General features: G+C 43.8%; 1 protein-coding gene across 11 annotated transcripts in view; it reads left to right on the forward strand.

Annotated features, from left to right (window-relative positions):
- Positions 1-23055, forward strand: part of CEP131 (centrosomal protein 131) — a 31676-nt gene that overhangs the window by 831 nt on the left and 7790 nt on the right. For 5 of the 11 annotated variants that reach the window (XM_081903535.1, XM_081903526.1, XM_081903525.1 and 2 more), the window contains exons 2-19: positions 3141-3340; positions 4714-4808; positions 5861-5978; positions 6817-6929; positions 7802-7915; positions 8611-8772; positions 9213-9330; positions 10667-10786; positions 10945-11113; positions 12345-12445; positions 12674-12856; positions 13391-13582; positions 13913-14050; positions 14755-14880; positions 15207-15323; positions 17392-17421; positions 19626-19728; positions 21454-21655. In XM_081903535.1, coding sequence (XP_081759661.1) covers positions 3161-3340; positions 4714-4808; positions 5861-5978; positions 6817-6929; positions 7802-7915; positions 8611-8772; positions 9213-9330; positions 10667-10786; positions 10945-11113; positions 12345-12445; positions 12674-12856; positions 13391-13582; positions 13913-14050; positions 14755-14880; positions 15207-15323; positions 17392-17421; positions 19626-19728; positions 21454-21655 — 2381 coding nt within the window. In that variant the 5' untranslated portion in view covers positions 3141-3160. The remainder of the gene's footprint in view (positions 1-3140; positions 3341-4713; positions 4809-5860; positions 5979-6816; positions 6930-7801; positions 7916-8610; positions 8773-9212; positions 9331-10666; positions 10787-10944; positions 11114-12344; positions 12446-12673; positions 12857-13390; positions 13583-13912; positions 14051-14754; positions 14881-15206; positions 15324-17391; positions 17422-19625; positions 19729-21453; positions 21656-23055) is intronic. The other 6 variants (XM_081903528.1, XM_081903533.1, XM_081903530.1 and 3 more) reach the window with 4 other exon arrangements.

A 23055-nucleotide genomic window follows, 5' to 3' on the forward strand; every position in this document is an offset into this window, starting at 1 on the left:
GTATTTTGGGAAGGCACCAGAAAGGTGAATGTTGCTCCCGATCCTGTCTCTCCAGCATCCCTTTTAGGGACTAGCCTGATGCTCTGAAGTTTCTCTCCTTTGGATTTTTCAGCGTGAGATCTGGTGTTAAGCACTATGCATCATGCCGCAAGATGTTTGTGTACTCCAGGGTGCATGATTCACGTAGGCTCCTGTTGTTAGGAAACAGCGGCCTTTTTGAAGAGGCACCAGCCTTATGCAAATACTCACAGTAGTTCAGGTATATCTAATGTAAATAGCCTCAGGCTTGGGGAAAAATTACATTTTAGGTGCCCAGGTTTCAAGCCCCAACCCCTTCTAAATCCTTTCTTTGCCGCATTTGCTATGTTTACTCTAGTAAGCATAAGAAATGCTTCCAGGTTAAAAGAATGCATCACTGGAACACTATAAGTTCTATGTTACTGGGTAAATAGGGTGATACCTGAAATCCGGTTGACCACTATGAGGAGCGTCATTGAAATTGCCTCATTCAGGTACTTTAGTGCCAAATTTGTCGTACAGACGACAGGAGTATTGAACTTTCAAGACACCGGTAAATGAAAGCGAAAAGTAAACAATGAAACTGTGTAACTATACAGATTGTATGAAGCTTTTCATTCGCCTTGAATGATATTGAACCTATGCAAAGGCTGACCACACTTTAGCAGTTTCATCCTGTCATGTTTGCTGCCTTGAATCTTAACACGTTTCTCTAATGAAATAGCTATGAGCTGCCTAGTTGCAAGCTTCACCCATATCAATAGGGTGTGTGTCTATGGTTTCCATAGAGAGGTTTGTGTTTATCTTTCCTGGGCCAAAGTATTTGCAATTGAAAGCGCTTGTAGGGAAATAGGTGTGTGGATGGGCAGTTTCTTTGTTAAGAGACAAATCAAGTAAGGCTAACCTAATATGATGGGTGTGGATGTGTGTATTAGAAAGTGAGAACATTTATCAGAATAGATTAATTTATTAGGAGAGGATTGGAGGATGGGAAGCTATAACTGGTAGAATTATGTACCCCTCTATGCACTAGTTTGGTGGGACTCACTTTGGGCCAAAGTTCAGGCATATAAATGCTCTTATGAATAAAATCTGGCCAGTGTGAAATAATGCATATGTATATCCTTAAGCTTGGCCTCATAGTCACTTGTACCGTATCCTTTTCTGAAAGCCCATATACTCTTATGTGTCTGGCATTGCCAGGAACTGTTCATTTATCACATGTTGTCAACTGGGAAGGGTGAGGGGGGAAAGTGATGAAGTAATGGCTTTTTTCTTACATTCACCACACTGCTTACGAGAGGTTGAGCTGCTAAAGAGATATTATTGTAAAACAAGAATGGCAGTTCAGCATGGGAGAGGATGTACCGTAATGTCTGGGCAGTCTGTGGCGTGCACACACCATGTTCTAACATTAATGTTTTGTATTGTTTAGTGTGTTTGTTTACTGAAAAGTAGAAGCAGGAAGCTGCAAATTTCAGCAGAGGGAGTACTTAGATAACATTTCTCCCTCACGCCCCACTTAAATCAAAATTACCCTCCCCAAGCTGTTGTTCTCCCTGCAGGGAAAAAGTTACAGGGACCCTATACCTTTATTCCTATGGTTAGAAAAGCAGAAAATGGCAGGGAGGGAAAATGTTGAGATGTTCAGCTAATCTATGCTGTGTTCTGCTAATTGGAAGCTGTGGATGGTTACGTGGGAGCCGGTTGAAGCTAAATCCTTCGAAAACAGAGGTCCTGTGGCTGGCACGGGATGATATGGGATTGGGGGGGGGCAACTCCCATCTCTTGCGGGGGCGCAGTTATTGCCAGCACCGTCCGTTAAGAGTTTGGGTCTTCGACACCTCCCTTTCCATGGAGGCGCAGATTGCAGCTATAACAAAGGTGTCATTTTTTCATCTCCGCCAAACTAAGCAGTTGGCTCCTTACCTCTCTCGCCCTGACCTAGCCACTGTGATCCACGTGACGGTCACCTCCAGACTGGATTGTTGTAACTCGCTCTACGTGGGGCTGCCCTTGAGACTGACCCAGAAACTCCAGCTGGTGCGGAATGCTGCAGCGAGACTCCTTACGGGGTCTTCGCTGCGAGATCACATTCACCCGGTGCTATACCAGCTGCACTGGCTCCCGGTGGAGTACAGGAGCAGGTTTAAGGTGCTGGTTTTAACCTTTAAAGCCCTATATGGCCTAGGACCCTCGTACCTACGGGACCGCCTCTCCTGGTATGCCCCACAGAGAAACTTACGGTCTTCAAATAAAAACATCTTGAAGGTCCCAGGCCACAGAGAAGTTAGGCTGGCCTCAACTAGAGCCAGGGCTTTTTCGTCTGTGGCTCCGACCTGGTGGAACACTGTCACAAGAGACTAGGGCCCTGCGGGACTTGACATCTTTCCGCAGGGCCTGCAAGACAGAGCTGTTCCACCAGGCCTTTGGCCAGGGCACAGCTTGAATTTAATTAATTTTATAATGAATGATTTTAGAGTGTTGTTTGTGCTGTACTTTTGTACTGTTTTATTGTTGTTAGCCGCCCTGAGCCCGGCTTCGGCTGGGGAGGGATATAAATAAAAAATATTATTATTATTATTATTATTATTATTATTATTATTATTATTATTATTATTATTATCTGATGTTGCTTTTCAGTGGTTTAAAAACAAAAGATATCCACTAGACTCTGCATGGATTCCCCTGTGTCTTCTAGTTTGGCCGTTAGATACTTAGGGACCAGCATTGCCTGATATGGCTTTTGCATCAGGAATGCATAGCTGCTGTTAAATTGTTGCATGCAATCCAGGTGATGTTCAACTCAACAAGTGTGTCTGTTACTGGGTAATTTCAGTTTTGAAGCACATGGCTTCCAAATCAGGTTGCTTGGAAATGATGAGTAATTCCCCGCCGCCGCCAAGGTAAATTGAGAGGTCTGTGTATAATGGTTACAGGAGCATCACAGACATTTGCTGGCCTGTGATATTGCAGGTGAACAGTGACAGATGTTCTATGAACATACTCACAAGAGTTTTCCCTATTCCTTCATCCATGCTTTAGGTCAAAATAGGAAATGTGGAAAGCAATTCCTCTAGCCAACATAACATCTTCACCTTTGTGTTTTCCTTTGCTTCCAGGCCTCTGCTCCCATATCACAATGAAGAGTGCCCGTGGTAGCAGCTCTTCCTTCCAGGGTGCCAGTGCCAATGGTGTGGATCTCAGTCTTACAGGGCTGCCCATGCAAGTGCTTCAGCGCCCAAGCAGTGCCTCTCCAGGCAAGCACATTGCTCGCTCCATCTCCGTCATTACTGAAAACAAGCCCAAGAGGAATATCCTAGTGAGTATTGGGGGATGGGGGTAATAGATTTGCTCTCCTTGGAAGTTTATTCTGTCTTCTAAGTATGTTCCTGGTAAACATATTTCATTTAATCACAAAGCTTAACTGGTTATGCTGTGCATTCTTTTATTCTGTGTTTAGTAGAGTCCACAACAAGAGCAGCCCATGTAAAATTGCTGTATTTGTGTAACGCAAGGGGGTTCTAGCCCGAAGTTACAAAAACCACCCTAGAGTTATAAAAAAATTCAGAAATTCTGATGCCATTTGGGGGAGGGGACCTGCTTTGCTTTTTTAAAGGAAAAAGTGAAATGTATGCAATAATTTCTTATCAAACCTAAACTTACATTACTGCTTTAACAATACAAAATGCATGTAAGATTTTGCCATTTAAAAAGTAGAAAAAAAATGAATTGAGCATAGAAAGCACAGATTTTGTAGTAAACAAAAGGAAGCATATCATTTGGACAGAAACAGTCACAATATTGAGGATTTGGAGGAGTTGTTTTTTCAATAAGATTGCATTATGATAACTAGCAACTTTTAGAGAGTATGGAAAGATCAAGGATCAGTACATTCATCTGCCCATCTAATCAGTGTGCATTATCATTGGGTCTAAGATGACAACGGTTCCTGGTTCTAAATGACAAAGTGGCTTACAGTTATCACTAAAGGTAATTTCCACTGAGTCTCATGAATTACGCAATAACTTAACCCCAGGCTGCATAGCTCAATTGTAATTTCACAGACCTCTTGATTGTTGTGTACAGAATCATGCATATGGGATATGTTTACAGAGCAATCACACAACACCATTAAATGCACAGAAAATTCTGTTCAATTATTTTTTTTTTAAAGCACTTTACAGGGACTGGTTGTTTTCCATCGATCCCCACCCCCACCCCTTATATATCATAAGGGCAAGGCAACTTTAAAGACTCAATTCATCCTGTACTTTACAAAATAACTTTAATTTTACAATTAGACTGTATCCACTTCTTGAGACTGAATATTGTTACAATTGTAATAGGAAAAAATAATCGAAACATGAGATGGAATTTTTGACGGTATATAAAAATGTGCTTATCCTTTTTTCTTGTAAGTACTGGTTTAATTTTTATTATGAATATATATTAAAAAACCAGAAACACACACTGGAACATCCAGTAACAAAGCAGCAGCCCTGAATGCATCCTTCAAGCTGTCTTCCAGGGGCATTGTTAATGTATCACCTGTAGGGCTTACCTTCTTTATCTTGGGACGGCCGCAGATGGGGCACTCTATCTATGTAAGAGGAAGCTTTTGTTTCAAAGCCATCCAAATGGTAGCCAACCCCTAAGTATTCAGCATTGTTGATGTGTGTCTTTTTCTCCCAGGAAGATGCAGGGCTTGGCACCTCCAGAGCTATGAACAATTTACGAAGGTCCAATAGCACGACTCAGGTTAACCAGCGTGTGAACGGTGCCTTTAGGTGAGCCCTAAATAAATTTCTTACTGAAATGCAATATTTTGCAGAAACTAATTCACTCATGCATGTCTTTCAGAACTCTTTGGGGAAGTTGGTTTGTTTTTCTTCTTGAGAGTTTACCCCAGAATGACTAGTAGGGTTTGTTTTTAAAATTATTTTTTATTGATGCATTTTCCAGTGCATATTTGCATACATATGTCATCTCATCAAAGTTTTTTTTTTCCTACTTCCCAACCTAACCTTCCTTGACACCCTACATTTTCTTTGGTTTGCTACATGTCCTTTGATTATTCCATCCTATTTTCACTGCTTCAGTTCGCTTATCCTTTCTACTGCTGATCATAAATTTACCCCCGCTTGAAAGTTTACCTTAATCCCATCTTTCTTCAAATATTCTATTAATTTATGCAACCATTGTTCTTTTGTTGGAGATATCTTTTCTTTCCAATATTTTATATACACTAATCTTGTGGCCGCTGTTGCATACAGAAATACATTTTTTTACTTTCTTTAGTATCTCTGCACCTATTATTGCTAGCAAGAAGTCTTCTGGTTTCTTTGGAAAAGTGAGCTTAAATATTTTTTTCAGTTCCTCATATACCATCTCTCAGAATTTTTTTGCATATTTACAGTGCCACCACATATGCATCAGAGACCCTTCTGTCTTGAACACTTCCAAGCCAAGAAATTTATTGCTCTATTCCATAATTTTTCCTATGCTGATAACTCAATATTATATCTGATATCTGACCCCCAGTGTATCATCGTGGCCTGTACTAACCCATATTTAGTTTCCTATTCTATTAAGATTTTTGTTGTTGCTTCCCAATAGAATTTTTTCAAATTCAGATCCCCCTTCCACAAATCCTCTTTCTTTGTCCTTTCTATACATTTCATTTACTTGAAGGTACTGAAACCAATTTGTTATTACTCCTGGACACTTGGTAGTAATTTATGGGGGAGAATGAGTTCTCCTTTTGCTCAGCAGGGGACAGCTTCTGGAAATGGACCAAACTCCCAAGATTTCTGAGTAATCATGTGATTTTGCTTCTCAGCAGTGTGGAGCAGCACGGCGATTTCCTGACTTTGTTTGAAAGCAGCTCAGGTGGAAGAAAGAAACTAGCAAGTCTGAGCAAAGTCTCCCCGGAAAAGAAAACAACATGGAACATCCTGGTAAGGGCAAGGTCATAAATGTCAGTGTGCTGTCATTGTCAGGGGAGAAACTTTCCCCCATTCAGCTGTCGTTCTTGTTGTTGGGGTGAGTACAGCATAGAATATGCTTGCATAGGCAGCTGTTGAGGAGTGCTGTGCTCTCCAGCACAGGGATATAGCTCTCTCCTTAAAAAACAAGCAGTGGAAAGGCTGCCCCCTGCCACAAGGCTACAGCCATCCCCGGTCATGACAAGAGGGCAGACTATCTCTCCACCGACACTAAATGCTAGTGCAGCATTAAGTGTAAGATCTGGAGAAAGGGATGCCCTTCTGTTGTAATCAAGCAGCAGCTTCTGTCTAGCACTACAGTGCTATACTTGGAACTAGGAAGTAGGGGCAAAAGGTGTTCAAAGGAAGTGTTACTGGAGGATTCAGGTTATGGGCCAGCCAATAAATAAGACAAATAAATAAGTAGGGGGAATATGGCACTACTACCATACTTTTGTATTGTGTAATCTGTGCTAATGACTTTGGCTCCTGGTATGGAATTTGGATTAGCAGTCATTAGCTGAGGGGTTGACAGCTCTTGTGTAGCTTTTTAACACTGGCCATGCAGAATCAGTGCCCCTGACTCTCACTCCCGGTTTGGAAGTTTATTAGTCCCATCCTGGGACATTCAGCACAGCACAAACTTACCACCACTAGAGTTTATCTCCTAGCAGGCTTTGGTATCAGTGAGAATTATGGTGGGACTGAGATAGATTCTCTGCATGAGTTAGAATAAAAGTATCAGGAGAGGACCTGCCGCATACAATGATGGTGATTTCCCTTCATGCTTATTTCTGGTTATGTTGTACAGGATGAGCAGCCCAGAACATTTCCTGTCCCATCCAGTACTCAAGAGGCCCCTGCAGGCATGAGAAAGAAAGAAATCTATGTGCCACTTGCAGCCAACTTCACTGCAAATAACAGGTAAGAAAGGCAACCAGGTCTAGCTTCTGAAGTTATAGGTAAATTGCTGAAATTTGGCTGGTGGGATTTGTGCTAGCGCTATTTTTGCTGAAGATGGGTGCTGTATTATTTCTGGTCCATGGGTGTTATTGGAGTAGGGTCTGGAGACAACCATGTGAAAAGGAACAGCAGTCTCTTTTTAGCTACAGGTTGTAATCTAAAATAGGGTTGAGCCAAAACAATTCTTTCCACTTCGTTTTTGCTTTCATTGTTGTTGAACAGCACTACGGCACTTCGGTGTGCTTTCATGTGGTCTTATTCCTTTAGCCTGCACTTGGTGCTCTCACATTCCAAATTAGGGTTGCCAGGTCTTCGCCTGGTTATGGTGCCTTTCCCTTTGAAAACTCACTGAGAGGGTGCAGTCACCACGTGTCCACTCCATTGATTCTTTCATACAGTCTCCTCTTCCACCTGTTGTGGGTAGCAATATTTTGCTCCCAAGAGGACAGGAGAGAGAATTTACAAAGTACCAGTGGAGCCACAGGACAACAATCACAGTGACAGCACTGTAGCCTGGTGCCATGACGCTTTTTTCCGGGTGAAGACCTAGGAAGCCTATTTCAGATTCCCCCCCATTATGATTTTTCCCCTGTTATCTTTTGAACCATGTCTAAGCAGTTAATGGTTTTCCCGTGGCCCTGAGATGTTGTTGGAGAACAGCTTACAGTCTCCCTGACCATTGGTCACGTTGGCTGACTAATGGGAGTTGGAATCTAACAATATCTAGAGGGTGGTGGGTTAGCAACCCTTGTCCTAAAGGATTGTGATTGAAGTCTGCACATGTTGGCCCACAGCCTTCAATATGCTAACATATTGCCCTTCTTTCCTACGAGGAGTAACAAAGGTGCAATGGGCAACTGTGTAACCACCATGGTGCATAATAACTACTCCACTGCGGACAAGGCAGCTGCGCCCAAGAGCTCCAACCAGGCCACAACCTCCCTCAAGTAAGTCCTTTCACAGCCATCCTTCCAGTGGGCACCGTAGGTTGGTTGGAAGGGGCCAGGGAAAGCCTAACTGTGGCAGCCTGACCAACACCTCAAGTATGAGCAAGCCATCGGGGGAGTAGTGGTTTTCAACCAGGGAGGCATAGATAGATACACATGCACAGCTATGGGAATGAAAGCATACTTGCTCCTGAATCTTTTATTTTTAAGCTTCCTTGCTAGGAAAAATTAGACTGCAGTTGTTTCTAAGAGCCCTCATATTCATGTTAGTCCAGAGACTCATAATCCACACAACTGGGCTGTATATGAGCAAAAGGAGCTTCCCTCATTCTATGCCAAATTCTAAGGTTTTTCTTCCTTTACAACCGTTCCCCTCCCAACTGCATGTTTGGTGCTCATCCCTTGACTTGTTCAAGTGTTGTCGTAGATGAAAATGCAGGAGTGATTTAGCAGGACTTACTTGACACTTGCAAAATGTCATTAAAGAGGGGTGAATAATGTATTATGTTAGTGGGTGAGGAGCATTTTCTTTCCCAAGGCAGTCTACCAAGGACAGTATCCCTGAGAAAAACACAGTATCAGTACACTCTGGAAAATAGACACGTGTCCATCACTGGGTAGTATGGCATGCTAACAACCTGTTGAGCAATACAGAAGATGCTTCTGACTGAAGTGTTCTTGTCTTGTTTTCTTAGTAACATTATCAAAGCCACTTCCAATGAAGACACAGAGAGTAGCAGCTACATGAAGTCCCAGAAAAACTTTTCCAGCAGCAATATCCTGGCTCGGAACAATAATAACAGCAGTAGCAGTAACCCCCTCAGGAGGCAGGAAGTATCGGAGGAGGAGGCTGAGCGGTAAGCGTGAATTCGCTGGCGACAAAAGAGATAACCAGAGGAGATGTTGGGAAGTTATGCAGAAGAATGAGAGGAAGCCTCATGGTAGTTCAGAGAAGGGTACATAATATGTTGCTGCTTAGCAGCTTTAACAGGTGCGTTTGATGATTTCCAGCTGATAGGTCAGTCCTTTCACATTTTATCGGTTCTAATAAAATAGTGCTGGGGCCTGATTTCCTTTCACGTTTGTCTAAAATATATCCCTCTGAAATGAGCATTGGACTTTATATTGTTTTCTAAGAAGAAGGAAAAAAGTGAGGGGGCTCTTTCTAAACAGGAGCCATATAGGCAAGAGCCACACCTTCTCTCTCTGTGTGTGTCTCTTCCTGCTTCATGGCAGGGTTTCCATTTGTGGTTGGAAAGCCATTTCACTTTTTGTTAACTTCTTTCTACCCATTCAGGTTCATTAACCAGGTCAACCTGGCCGCTGTCATGATACAGCGCTGGTACAGACGACACTCTCAGAGGCACAAGGAAGGTGCAGCCCAGCTCAGGCGCTTACTAGCTTCCAAAAGAGAGGTATGTATAGCATACATGCATTGTATAAAGCGGACTTCACGTTTCCTGAGAATTAAGGAAAACGATTCTTTGTTCCCCAAATAGTTTTGTTCATTTGGGGTTATATGGTGCTGTGTCAGAAGTGATATCTCCTCTTCTGACATTTGCTCCTAAGGAGTAGCTTCTTATTGGAGGAACCATTCTCAGATGAAACAAAAGGTTCTGGTTGTTAATCAGAATACTCAGGGCAGGGCGGTTAATGTCGGATGCACTTTTCCAGTTCTTTTGTGTTGATTTACTGATATCCATTCATTTGGTCATTTTTTACAGTTCTATGAGCCATTTTTTCAAATAGCATAGTTTGGCAAAGACCTGAAAAAAGTGAGTGGGGATTATGAAGGACACTGAAACCTGCCTTCTCCCACTTTCAGGAAGTTCTGTTCATTCCTTTTCTGAAATCTCATCAGATGCTGTCCATATGCTTCTCTAGATTTCCCCCCCCCCCCCCACTGCTGACTAGCTACAACTGCTTTGTTCTGCTTCCACTGTCAGAGGCAGTATGTTTCTTGGCACTGTGAGAACAGGATACAGTCATACCTCGGGTTAAATATGCTTCAAGTTGAGCGCGTTCGAGTTGCGCTCCTCGGCAACCCGGAAGTAATGGAGCGTGTTACTTCCGGGTTTCGCCATTTGCGCATGCGCACTCAAAATGACGTCATGCACAAAAGCAGCGAAAAGCGACGCGCGCATGTGAAGGCGTTCCGCCGCTAGTTACGTTTACCTCTTGATGTGAACGGGGCTCTGGAATGGATCCCATTCGTATCTAGAGGTACCACTGTACTGGACTAGAGGGGCCTTTGGTCTGATCCAGCAGGCCTCTTCTCTTCTTCCTAGATTGGTAGCTTAAAAAGAAAACAGAAAAAACTGGTTTTTTTAGAGAGATTTATTCATTAGTTCATTTTCAGAACAGCTCCTTTCTTTAACCCAAATTTGATGCTGCCGCTCTGAAATAATCCAAACTCTACGCCAGTCCTTATTGTTCATCTTTTCTATCAAAAGCTGAAACTACTTCTTTTCCACAGCAGTGTGGCTACAGCTGTGCAAAAAGCTATTAGTAAGGACTTCCTCATCCTGTCCGATAGTAGCAGAGCCCTCAATCAATTAATTGTCCCACATCTGAAATGTACAGGAACGTCTGAATTTCTTTTTATTTCTTGAGCTTCTTGATACCTTAATAAAAACATCTTCGCATGTTAGTCTCTCTTGTGGGGAGCGGGGGAACCCAGCTGTCATTTGTACCAGAATAGGAAACTGATAACAACACCTGAAAATCCTTTCTGCCTCAACTCCTTTTAAGGAAAGGCAGCAGCAACTCACAGAGGAGGGCAACATGTTGGATTTGCAGCGGAGGCGAGACGAGGAGAGGAAAAAGATTCGAGAGGAGAAGGCACGTCTTGCCAGACGAGCAGCCATCCAGGTAGGGGCTTGTAACAGCATTGCCTGCCTTGGACATTAAGAGGGGAGTTCATTGCTTTGGTTTGTTCAGAGCTTGCAACATGTTAATTTGCCAGTGCTGCAAATGGAGGAGCAAGTGGACCATAACAGAACACTAACACCATTTTTTTTTCCTGCTAGGAGCTGCAGCAAAAAAGAGCCCAGAAAGTCTTGGATACGCAACGCTTGGTTGAGGAGGAGCTGGCAGCAATGAAAGAGAGCAAGAAAACCAGAAGAAGAAAACCTGAGAAGGCTGGCTCTGTGAAGAACACTAGCCCTGCCAACAGCATCATCAAAGCCAACAATGCAGGTGAAAAGCACTGGTAGATTGTGAAACTGTAGGTAAAGATGTCTCCTGAACATTCCTCTAGTCCAGGAAGTAGGAAACCTGTGATCCTCCAGATATTGTTCAGCTACAATTCCCAACATACCTGTTCACTGTCCATGCTTGGCTGATAGGGGTTGAAGTCCCGGGTTCTTCAGAACTTCAGTGCAACGTCTGTGCAGTTACACTGGATCTGGTAGGCCTACAACTGTCCTATCATTTTACCAGATAAGTTGCAAAACTGTATATGATCATTGAGACCACAGATTGCATTAGGGAGAACCAAGCACAAAGTACCATGTCGGAGATGTTGAAGGAATAAGTTCAGAGAAGTCTAGATGCTCAAGTAAGAAGTGTTCAGGAGAAGATGTGTGCAACTGATTGCTGCAGCTCTGTGGTTGCTGGGAAGTCTTGAGGAAATCAAAAGGGAAGGGCGGAATGGAAATACTATTGCTAAATTGTACATTGCTGTGTCTGCAAACTGTGTGTGTTACAGTTCCATTTTGTTCCAGTAACACACAGCTTCACTTTGAAGCTCATCCAAATGCAATTGGTGCTTGATCTGAGCAAGTCAAAGAAGAGTCCATTGTGATGCTCGCCCACTTCCTCCCATTGTAGTGTAACTAGAAACCTTCATCAGACAAGCTGCACACCAAGGGTGGGGAATTTCAGACCTGGTGCCAAATGTGGTTCTCCAGGTCTGTTTGGCCCTCAGGACTCTTCCTCAGGCCATACCCCTATCCAGACCATGCCATTCATCAGCCCTGCTCTGCACCCTCCTCAAGTGCTTTTGGCTTGTTCGAATGTGTCCTTGGACTTGCAATAATGCCTCCTGCTTCTGTGATGGAGGCTGGAGAGATGGTCTGTATATGCGTTTAGAAATTTATGAGGTTTGTGTCGCTGGAACATAGCCTACTATAGAAAGGTAAAAGTCATACCACTTGCTCTACCTACTTTTGCCTTGTCGACATTTACCACCGTCAAATAGCCAAAAGTTCCCCACAAGGAGATCTCCACCTTGGACTAAAAAACAGCCTCCGTTCACCATGCATGTAATAGAAGAGGTTTTTTCAGCCAAAATCTTCATTGCTCAAGATATAGTCCTTTGCCCATCTGTTTAAAAAAACAAAAACTCTCACACAAACCCACCACACCTGATTATGTTTCTGGGCACTGGATTCCTATTATAGCAAATCCTTTTTGTTGTTATTTACAGATGCCAACTTCCACTTGGCAGCTGCAGATACAGAAGAACATTCTGCTGGGGCTTGTCTGTCTGTCCCAGGACAAAACAAACTACCTGAAGATCAGCCACAGGTGCCCCTTTCTATTTTCTCATGCTTCCAAATGCTTAGTTGCTGTTTTCTTTTTTTACTCCAGTGACTTCGCAGTTTGCACAGTTTTCAAGGGCTTTGCTATGAAATATTCTGTTCAGCTTGCGCACTGTACTGTGAGGAGATGGATCTACTCACCCCATTCAAATGAAACACCAGGAATGCACCCTTCTTGCAATCTCACCGTGCATGGATTTTCTCTGTTTTTAAGGATGTCAGCTCTGGAAAGATGGGCAGTGAAGACTTGGAGACTATTATCACTGCAGCCAGCAGAGCACAGTCCAAAGTCACACTTAATGAGCTACTGGATACCTTAAAGTTGTTGGAGGAGGAGCCAGAGTTGCCACCACAACCCAAGGCCTGCAAAGAAGATAAATATGCTTGGGTAGATGGGGTAAGTGGAATAGATATAGAAATCTATCTGTCTTTGTCTGTTCCTTTTTCATGATTTATTCTGAAGCTGTTACCCTGAATCAACAACCTCATTTGAGGTTCTGGTTTTTTTGTTTTCCATGGGCCAGGAAGTAAAGGGCATCCCATTGCTACTGTCTCATGTGTGCACAATAATTTGCTGCCGATCTATTGTGACCCACAACTATTTCCACCAACTCCAAATACCTTTGATAGTATTACTTGCATGTTTGGTTATCCTAAAGAGAGTTGAGGAAATCATCCCCTCTTGAGTCAGAAAGTCTTTCATTTAACTTACACTAGCATCTGGTTTTTAGTTAAAGTGGCCTAGAAGATGACTTTCCTGGAAAACATGGTCCATCAATAAGTACATGTCCACAACAATTTTACAATTCTATGATTCTCTGATTCTATTCTTATTCTGATTCTTATCCACAACTCATGGTTGAAGTATATCTGTTCTGCCATTCCTGTCTAAGTCTAGCATAGATAGCTGGCCTTTTCTCCCTAAATACAGGAGGCCGACTCAAATTCTCTCACTGCTGACAACCTGGAGAAGTTTGGGAAACTGAACTATTCTCCGGGAGTCCCTGAGGAAGGCACGCTGCTCTCGGAAGCCAAACTTCAGAGCATCATTAGTTTCTTGGATGAGATGGAGAAATCCGAGCAGGAGCGACCGAGGTCTGCTGCCTCTGCTTCCCAGCGAGAGGTGAGCCCCCAAGCATGAAGTTGACTTTCAGCAAAGGTGGGAATCGTCCGTTTTCAATGAATTAAGTGGGTAATTGTCTTCACCTGATGCAACAAAAAAGAGGATTGAGTTTGCAAGCTCATAAAATTCATATTGGGATTTTGCTGCTGTATTGGCCTCCAGCATAAACGGCTGGTCTCATCTTCCTTGAGGCAGATAACTAGGTCTGCCTCAGGAAATTAATAGGTTGGTTTGTAATCGGCAAAACGTGAGCTGAGTAACTTTAGATGTTCTATTAAAAGAGAAACTCTTAGTAGTAACACCAAGACCTGCATTTCTACCACCTGTCAGGGGCTCTTGTCAGAAGAAGAGCTAGCTCACCTGGAGCAGGCATCAGCAGTTGCCACAGAGGTTACCAGCTCCATCATGCGGCTGAAGCTGGAGGTAGAAGAGAAGAAGAGAGCCATCACATTGCTACAGACAGCACTGGTGGGTAACTAGAGCCTAATCCCTTGGCAGGTTTGCATGTGCTAGGAAAGGGGGGGGGGCTGTGTCACAAAGTACAGCAGAGCCCAGGATTCAGCTATGTTGTGTGGAAGATACATGGATTAAAAGCCTGAGCAGCCAGAGTTGCAGAGGCCTACCCTACCTGACAGCCTAGGCTTCTGCAGTCTGGTTTGTGAAGCCAGACAAAGCCATCAGTATGGGGGAAGGGAATCAGCTCCGTGGTAGAAGTTCTACGTTGTATGCAGAAGGTCTCGGATTCAGTCCTTGACATTTCCAAGGTAGGACTGGGAGAAACCCCTGCCTGAAACCCCTGGAAATCCCCCATAAGTCAGGGTAGGCCAAGGATGGGGAACCTTTGACCCTCCAGTTGTTGCTGAATTACAGCTCCCATTAGTCCCAGCAAGTATGGCTAATTGCCAGGGATTATAGGAGTTGTATCTCAGTAACATCCGGGAGCCAAAGTCTCCTCGCTCCTGGGGTAGACACTGAGATAGATGGACCAGTGGTGTGACTTGGGATAAGGCATCTTCCTACATTCCTTTGGATGGGAAAATCCTCTTGTCTGAGAGTAAGCATACACGTGACATGTGTTTTCTTGTCCTTCTCTGTTTTTTTTGCAGGGTTTAATTTGACTGGCTGCATAGCCCACCCTATTCTTAATATGCCCGGGTTATTGTTTCCTGCAGGCACAGCAACGGGAGCTGACTGTACGTCATGTCAAAGGGACAGAGAAAGAGCTGAGTCGCCAGCTGGCACTACAAAGGGAGCAGTATGAAGCAGCTATCCAACGGCACCTCGCCTTCATTGACCAGGTATCCTCTTCCTTCCCCCCTCCTTTTTGAAGATGGGAAGGTGAAGTTATTATTATTGTGTCCACCCTGCTTACAACCCCTTTCCTAGACTCCTTTGCACTGCTGGCATATCTATATGCTTTTACCTCTCCCAGCTTCACCTAAACATACTAATTCAACGTGTAATCCTTGACTAGGCTGGTGAAGGGGGAGCTTAGCATCCGCTTTGACACCTGCGTAAGGTGGCAGCCTTAAAGTGCTTGCTCTCCCAATTGCCTGCCACTGTAGTAGATGTAATTTTGGGGAGGTGCTGTGACTTTATCCTCCTTTGCACCCATCCCCTACAGCTGATTGAGGATAAGAAGACTCTGAGCGAGAAATGTGAAGCGGTGGTGACTGAATTGAAACAAGTGGATCAGAAATACACGAAGAAAATTGCCCAGATGCAGGAGCAGCATGAGCTGGTGAGGAAGTAGCTTTTAGTTCCTTGGGTGACAGAGCTGCACACCAGCTAGATAAAGTATCTGAATAGTTCTCCTTTGGTTCATAGACAGGAACCAGGTTAAAAGCCGTAAGCAGTGTTGAGACCTTCTGAAGAGCTCTTTCCTGACCAGCCGAGAGAAAGACGAGAGATACAGAATGCTTGAGGGGTGGAGGGGAGCATAAAGGCTGTCTGAAGTGTAGAAGTTTCGTTTTTCACACAAAAAAATATCCAGTGTATGAGTTCCCCTCCCTTTTTTTGTACACAATATGGTGGAAAAGGCCTTTTCTTGTACCTGGTGAGAAGATTCTCAACTAAGTCTACCTGAATATTTTTTCTTTGTTCTATGCTTGGTTGCCTTGATACGGCTGAGGTAATGCTCTGGCTGCTGAATCAGAAGTATTTATGTGACATGATGCATTTGGAGTCATCCTGCTCCTTCTTTGCAAATGGGGAGGGATTTTTTATACCTCATGCTGTGCAACGGAATCTGTTTTAAGTTGAAATGAGGGGCATTTGTAACAAAAAGAGAGAATTGGTTATGACTGTCAATAGTGCTTGTCTCTCTTGAATTTTTTGGTTGAGCTAGACATCCGAGGGTGGCAGGAGCAATGACAAAGTGTGTATCTCTGGTTCTTGCTGTGCCTGGAGGTAATGCTTATAAGCAGTCCCCTGCCAGGGCCCTATGACAATTCATCCTTATTTTTCTGAACAGTTTCTTAACTCTGACTGAAACTGGGTAGGAATAACCGTATGTACTCGAATCTGATTCTCACCTTTTTTTGCCAAATTACGTCGCAAAAATTAAGGTGTGTGTTATAGATTTGGTGGCACATTGGCATTCACCAGCAAACAGTTTTTTTTGTTTCAAGGTTCTGGAAATTGAGGTGCGCATTAAATTCAATGGCGCATTAGACTCGAGTAAATATAGTAGTTTATAGAGTGCAGTGCCTAAGACTAACTCAAGTTAAGACTGTATGTCTTTTATGCTGGTTATAGCAAGTTCACAACAGCATGGCTGCTTGCAAGGGCATTTGTAGCTAAGCATGGGATATGTTACCATTACTAAGCCAGAAGGATTGTCCTAGGTTCCTGCGAAATCATTCCCCTTTCCTTTGCTGTTCATCCCATTTGGAATATGCTTCATTGGCTGAAGCCATTCAGCCCCATCTTGCAGTTGGTCCTTCTTAAAAAGAAAGACTTGCCCTGCTGGCTTCCATTTGATTGTAGCTATAACATTTCTGGGAAAGGGCAAATGAAGCTCCTGCCACCCAGAGCTTTGGAATTAATAAGCCAAACTGACCCAGGCTCTTCTCTCATGTCTTAATAGCTTGTAGCACTTAACTAAGCACCCCTGTTCTATAGGATCATTAACAATACAAGATAGTTGTGACTGCCTTTGTTATCATTAAAGGGGAAACTGTAGACGATGATAATAATAATAATAATAATAATAATAATAATAATAATAATAAATTTGTTATTTATACCCCGCCCATCTGGCTGGGCCTCCCCAGCCACTCTGGGTGGCTTCCGTAGAAACCAAAAATACAGTAAAATATCACACGTTAAAAACTTCCCTGAACAGGGCTGCCTTAAGATGTCTTCTGAATGTCAGGTAGTTGTTTATCGCTTTCACATCTGCTGGAAGGGCATTCCACAGGGTGGGCGCCACTACCGAGAATGCCCTCTGCCTGGTTCCCTGTAGCTTTGCTTCTCGCAATGAGGGAACCGCCAGAAGGCCCTGGGCGCTGGACCTCAGCTAAGACAGTTAAGGATTTGCATTGGCAAAGCTGCCTACACCAAGGAGGCTCCTTTGCTTGGTTTTGCTGCTTCTGCTTCTTGGCACACCCTTTCCTGCAAAAGTAGGAAGCTTTCTCGGCGCTTGGATGAGCCTCGCCTTGGCAAACTCTTTGAACGTTCGCAGGAGCCCAGCTGCTCCAGATCTTAGCATTTGCCAGTTGCCTCTTTGCACCTGTTTCCCAAGACACTCTTATTTCACACTCCTTTCCATTTCCCTCTATCTCTCACTTCTTCCTCTTTCTCTCTAGGTTTGGCGCACTCTGGGCCCCCTCTGTGAGGTAAACCTTTTCTGTGCGTGCTCTTTGGCTTCAGCTTTTGTCTCTCTCACCTGTCTTGAGCCTGTTGGTGCAACTATTTGTGAATTCTTTAGATCCAGGGGTGGAGAGCCTGTGACGCCTCTTCCCCACCCCGATCTTGTTGGATTCTCAGCTCCCATCAGTCCCACCCAGCAAGAGGGGTCAATGGTTTATGAGAGCTGTAATCCAGCAACATCTGGAGGGCCACAGGTTCCCCACCTCCTGTGTTAGGTCCCATCTTTGGGGGTATGGCTAGGGCACTTGTTGCAGCTTGGGACAAAGAGCTCTTCCTTGATAGTGGCACGCTCTAGGTGCCTGTTTCCATGGTCATGTCAGGTGCCAGCCAAAAGTGGGACTGCTCTTTAACTCTTATCCTCAGTGCCTTACTGAACAGCCTTTTGCTGGAGTTGCCTGTGAAGCAAAACCAATCCAAATTCCTCAGCCACTTTTGCATTCCTCACTGCCTACTGATAAATGGATAGACTCACGTTCAAATATCATTCATAAAATTCAGTGGCTAGACTTGGACAAAACTGAAGACAGATGACAGGGGGTGGTGTTTTTTTCCAGAGCATTGAAGATGGTTTGAAAGGGGGGTTGCTGTTCAAGATGTGTATACATGCCCCACTTTGACTTCTATGCAAATAAATTTTGCAAGTTCCATTTTGTTTTAAAGGGTGGGATTCAACACTAGGCCTGCTCAGAGTAGATCCACTGAAATGAATGAACTTGACTAAGTTAAGTCTATTAATTTCAGTAGGTCTGCTGTGTCGAATTCCACCCATAATTTGAAAAAGTGTTTGTACAGAGATAGCAATAGGACAAAATAAACACATGTGTGCACCATCAAAAGCAAAACGTCTCTCAAGAAAAGGCAGTGGCATTGTCCTTCAGCCAATACCATCATTTCTCTGGGTCTAAGAAGCCAATGAGCACCGATGATTAATTCTAGTATGCTAACAAGATTGCAAAGTGGAATACTGACAAGGGGGAAATAGAAATAGGCTGTAATCCTAGCCTTGATCTGCACTTAGAGGGGATGCATTCAGTGGAGATGTTCCTTTGCTAGGCTCTGCTGGCAGGGTAGAAGAGCTCCACTGCCATAGGAACTCTTCCTTAGGAACTCTGCCTTCGGCAGGGGCTGTTTGGGAGCTACTTCTACCAATGTTCCTGCTGGCAATAGCTGGTGCAAGACTCTGAAATGGAACATTTCAGGAGCAGAGCAGAGCTGGCCAGGGACCCGCAGCTTACTAAGCTGGCCCATTTGGTAGAAAGGGGCCAATGGGCTATTGTGCCAGCCTATAGCTAGTGCAGAAAAATAAGAAGCTACCCCCACCTCCATATTCTGCACTGGTCAGCAGGAGCCAGCAGGGCTTCAGGTGTGGCAGTACCTCTGCCACTCCGAACAATCCTGGGCAGAGTCAGGATTACTCTACTGCATTCAGAATAAACGCTGTCGGTAATACTTAATTAGATGGAGCAATTATCCGACTCAGTTTAAGGCACTTCTTTCATGTTCCTGTGTGCCCTCCCTCCTCCATTTTATAACTGAAGTGTTTAGGTTTCCTGATTCTGTTGGCAAAGCCCAATGTAGTGGAGAGCTAGAAGGTGGGGGAGAGGGAACCTTGAATTGCTTTTCGTGAGGCAGGGGATGTAAAAGGAAGTGTGGACCCTGTCTTAGCTACTAGCAGGCCAGCCAACAGTACACCTTCAGCTGAAATCACCAGACCACCTTTCCCTGTGCCTGTGGCTAGAAATCTGCTTCTTAAAATTTGGGATCCTCAGAAGTGAAATCCCTCATCTTGCTTTTTTTCTTGCTTTGCCACATAAATGTGCACAGTCCTGCTTATATACTCAGTCTGTGTGAGGGTAGTGCACAAACCCGAATTTACTTAGGTATATGCTTTTGGTAGGTTCTGTTGCTGTTTCTCTATCTTTGGATATATTGTTGATAGCTGGGAAGGAAAACTCATTACAGGTTTTCTTTGCAAGGTTGCATTGCTGGGAATCCAGCCAGAGTTGCAGGGAGGCAGGGAGGCAGGATGTGCACCTACTGCTTTCTCAGTGTATAGAGGAGACACTTCATGACTGCCTGGGCAGGTTCATGGCAGCATGTTTTCAGTATTTAATGAAGAAATGTCTGATTTGTGTCTTGCATTCCCCCCTCCCCTTTTCTTCCCCTGCAGGAAATAAAGAAGCTGAAGGAACTCATGAGTGCCACAGAAAAGATCCGCCGGGAGAAATGGATTGATGAGAAAACCAAGAAGATCAAAGAGATCACTGTTAAAGGTATTTGTGGATAGCTGTGACTGAGTCATCTTCTTGCTATCATTATGCACAAGGAGTGGCTTATTCAATGTAGAGTTAGTGGGGCTGCAGAACCGACTCCTTTTATAATAATAATAATAGTGATAGTAATAGTAGTAGTAGTAATAATAATAATAATAATAATAGCAAGAGTAATAATAATTACAGTTATTACACTATATCCTGCCTTTTGCCAGGGGCTCAAGGCGGCTCACTAAAATGAAAACTAATACAAATGAAACACACATAGCTAATGCATTTTATATATGTATATATAAGTTTAAAAGTAATGACACTAACAATGTAAAAAACTCTGTATTAAAATGCAATTGGGGTGGGGTGTTCAGTACAGTTAGCACTGTAGCATCCCTGCTTCTAAAACTGAGTCATCATTATGTGTGACTTTAGGGAGGTGATGGAGGGGAGATTGTTCCAGCTTTTTGTGCAAAAAATAAGCTTCTTTAACAAGAGTACTAGGGAGTGACTTTTTAAAAAGCAAAATCTATAGGATTTGACGTAGTCTCTCCTTGTTGAGAATTACTTAGTAAGCATTGCGTATATGCTTTGCCCCACTAGGATCAGAGGTCAGGGGTTTTTGGTTTTTTTTTCTGTTCCCTTACCATGGCTCAGCTTTGTTACTAGAGTTTTTTGTGTGTTTTTAAAAAGTTTTTATTATTAAAATAATTCAGCATTAATACACACATATTACGAATATACAAGCATACAAAAATACATTTCATACAATCCTTAAAAATGTTCAAACATACCCACACTCAATCCCACAGATACTTCCTTTTCCCATCACCATCCCTCACCCCTCACCCCATCTTTGTGTTAGACTTCCAATCTACTCAATTGCAATTTCTTTCCACTTCTATTACTTTCTTTCACATACCTTTAACCCAATTTTCTGCTTCTTTTTCTATTACACATTGTTATCCATCTTATTTAGTATTTCAGTATTTGAAACGGAACTTGTTTATTCTAATAGGAGTTCTGATTTTTCAATATGGTTTTGCAAGTATCCTTTAAACACCTTCCAGTCCCTGTCTATCTTCTCTTTTGAGATCCTTCCAATTTCTCCCATTGTTTTGGATATATTGTAATACTCCAATAATTTGGCAAGCCACTCTGTTTTTGTCGGTATAATACTACTTTTCCATTTTTTAGCAATCAATAGCCTTGCGGCTACTGTTGCATATAAATATAATGTCATGTCTTCTTTAGACTTCCTGGTACTATTCCCAATAGAAAACCTTCTGGTGTTTTCCTAAATGAATATCTGAACATTTTTTTCATTTCGTTATATATTGTTTCCCAAAATTGTTTGATGTTTAAACAATTCCACCATATATGCATCATAGTACCTTTTCCAGTGTTGCAGAGTTTTTGTTTGGAACTGAGATCAGGGTGACCCAGTCAGATGACTGTCAGGGTTTCAAGGCTTCTTCTTACTATATCATGCGCAGTAAGCCTCCATCATTCACTAGGTCAGCCAGCACTTGCCATGGCCAGAGAGCTATGTGCTGTATATAAAGGTTGCATGTGTGCATGGAATGTTTTAATGTAAAGTATTCCAATTGTAGTTTTTTGCTTTTCAGCAAAGTTTGCCTACTTTGGCAAGTGGGACCTTTCTTTAGTGACAGCCCCTCTTGCCGCCACCACCCATATCTTGCTAATAGTCTTCCCCATTTGTTCTCCATTCAGGTCTGGAGCCTGAGATTCAGAAGCTTATTGCTAAGCACAAGCTAGAGATCAAAAAGCTGAAAACGCTGCATGAAGCAGAGCTGCTGCAATCCGATGAGCGGGCAGCCCAGCGCTACGTACGCCAGACAGAGGAGCTGAGGGAGATGCTGGAGCATGAGAAAGAAGAGCAGGGGCAACGAGAGAGAGAGCTGGCAAGGCAACGGTATGTAGGGCTTAGGGCGCAGGGCTTGCACAACTTACTTATACAGAGGGGCGGTGGAAGAGGACTACATTGCAACTGTGCAAAGAGAGGGAGGAGCTGGCGAGGCAACCCAGTGTGGTGGCACACAAAAGAAGTGGGGACTGGCATGGCAGCTGTTCTGGGAAGGGAAGGTGGCCCGTGCGGAGAGAGAGAGAGAGAGAGAGAGAGAGAGAGAGAGAGAGTGAGTGAGTGTGTTGGGGCAGAAAGGTGGCAGCAGGAAACAAGCTGCTCGGGTATAATATTTCTGCTTGGCAGTTGGAGAAGGCAGCACCCCTAAAAACTCAGCAGAAGGTAACAGCTGAAAAAAATTGGGTGTAGATAAGCCAGAGCTGGGCTCAGGGCAGCTAACACCAATAAAATCACAGTAAAAACATAATTGGGGGGGAGAGACAAAAACAAAGCAATTTAAAATGCAGCCTCATTTTAAAAGCAGCCAATAAATCAAGATCCATAAGGGGAGGGAAACATAAGGGTCAGACTGAGTCCAAACCAAAGGCCAGGCGGAACAGCTCTGTCTTGCAGGCCCTGCGGAAAGATGTCAAGTCCCGCAGGGCCCTATTCTCTTGTGACAGAGCGTTCCACCAAGTCGGGGCCAGTACTGAAGAGGCCCTGGCCTTAGTTGAGACCAGTCTAACCACTTTGCGACCTGGGAACTCCAAAATGTTGTCATTTGTGGACCTTAAGGTCCTCCGCAGGGCATACTAGGAGAGCCGGTCCCGTAGGTACGTGGGTGCTAGGCCACATAGGGCTTTAAAGGTCAAAACCAGCACCTTAAACCTGACCCTGTACTCCACCAGGAGCCAGCGCAGTTGGTAAAGCACGGGATGAATGTGATCCCACGGCAAGGACCCCGTAAGGCATTCTGCACCTGCTGGAGTTTCTGGGTCAGCTTCAAGGGCAGCCCCGCGTAGAGTGAGTTACAGTAACCAAGCTTGGAGGTGACCGTCACATGGATCACTGTGGCCAGATCAGGGCGAGAAAGGCAATACAATACCATTGATACAGTACGTGGAGGTGAGGGAGAGCAAGCACATTGGCCCTTACCATAAAGCTGTTATTGTATTTCCTTGTTCAGAAACAGCTTTGTGGTGCTATCCTGGCTGTTAGTCTTGACTTCAGAGAGCCAAGACGGGCACCTGTTTTTGTTCTGTAGGAAGAAGGTAGTAGATAAACAGAGCTGGGAGGGGTAGCATCCTCTGAAGAGTTACTTGCATGCTTGCTGTGACTTTGATAACATTCTTACTGAGCCTTTCCCCCCAGCTGCTGGGTTTCTCCTCTTCCAACTTCTCTGTTCCCAAGTGGAAATTTGGCCCCTCTCTTCTGTGATGGCTGTGTTTTTTTGATAACTCTTAAGTATGCCC

Source organism: Podarcis melisellensis (assembly GCF_964234715.1).
Source record: "Podarcis melisellensis genome assembly, chromosome: 2".
Taxonomy (NCBI): domain Eukaryota; kingdom Metazoa; phylum Chordata; class Lepidosauria; order Squamata; family Lacertidae; genus Podarcis; species Podarcis melisellensis.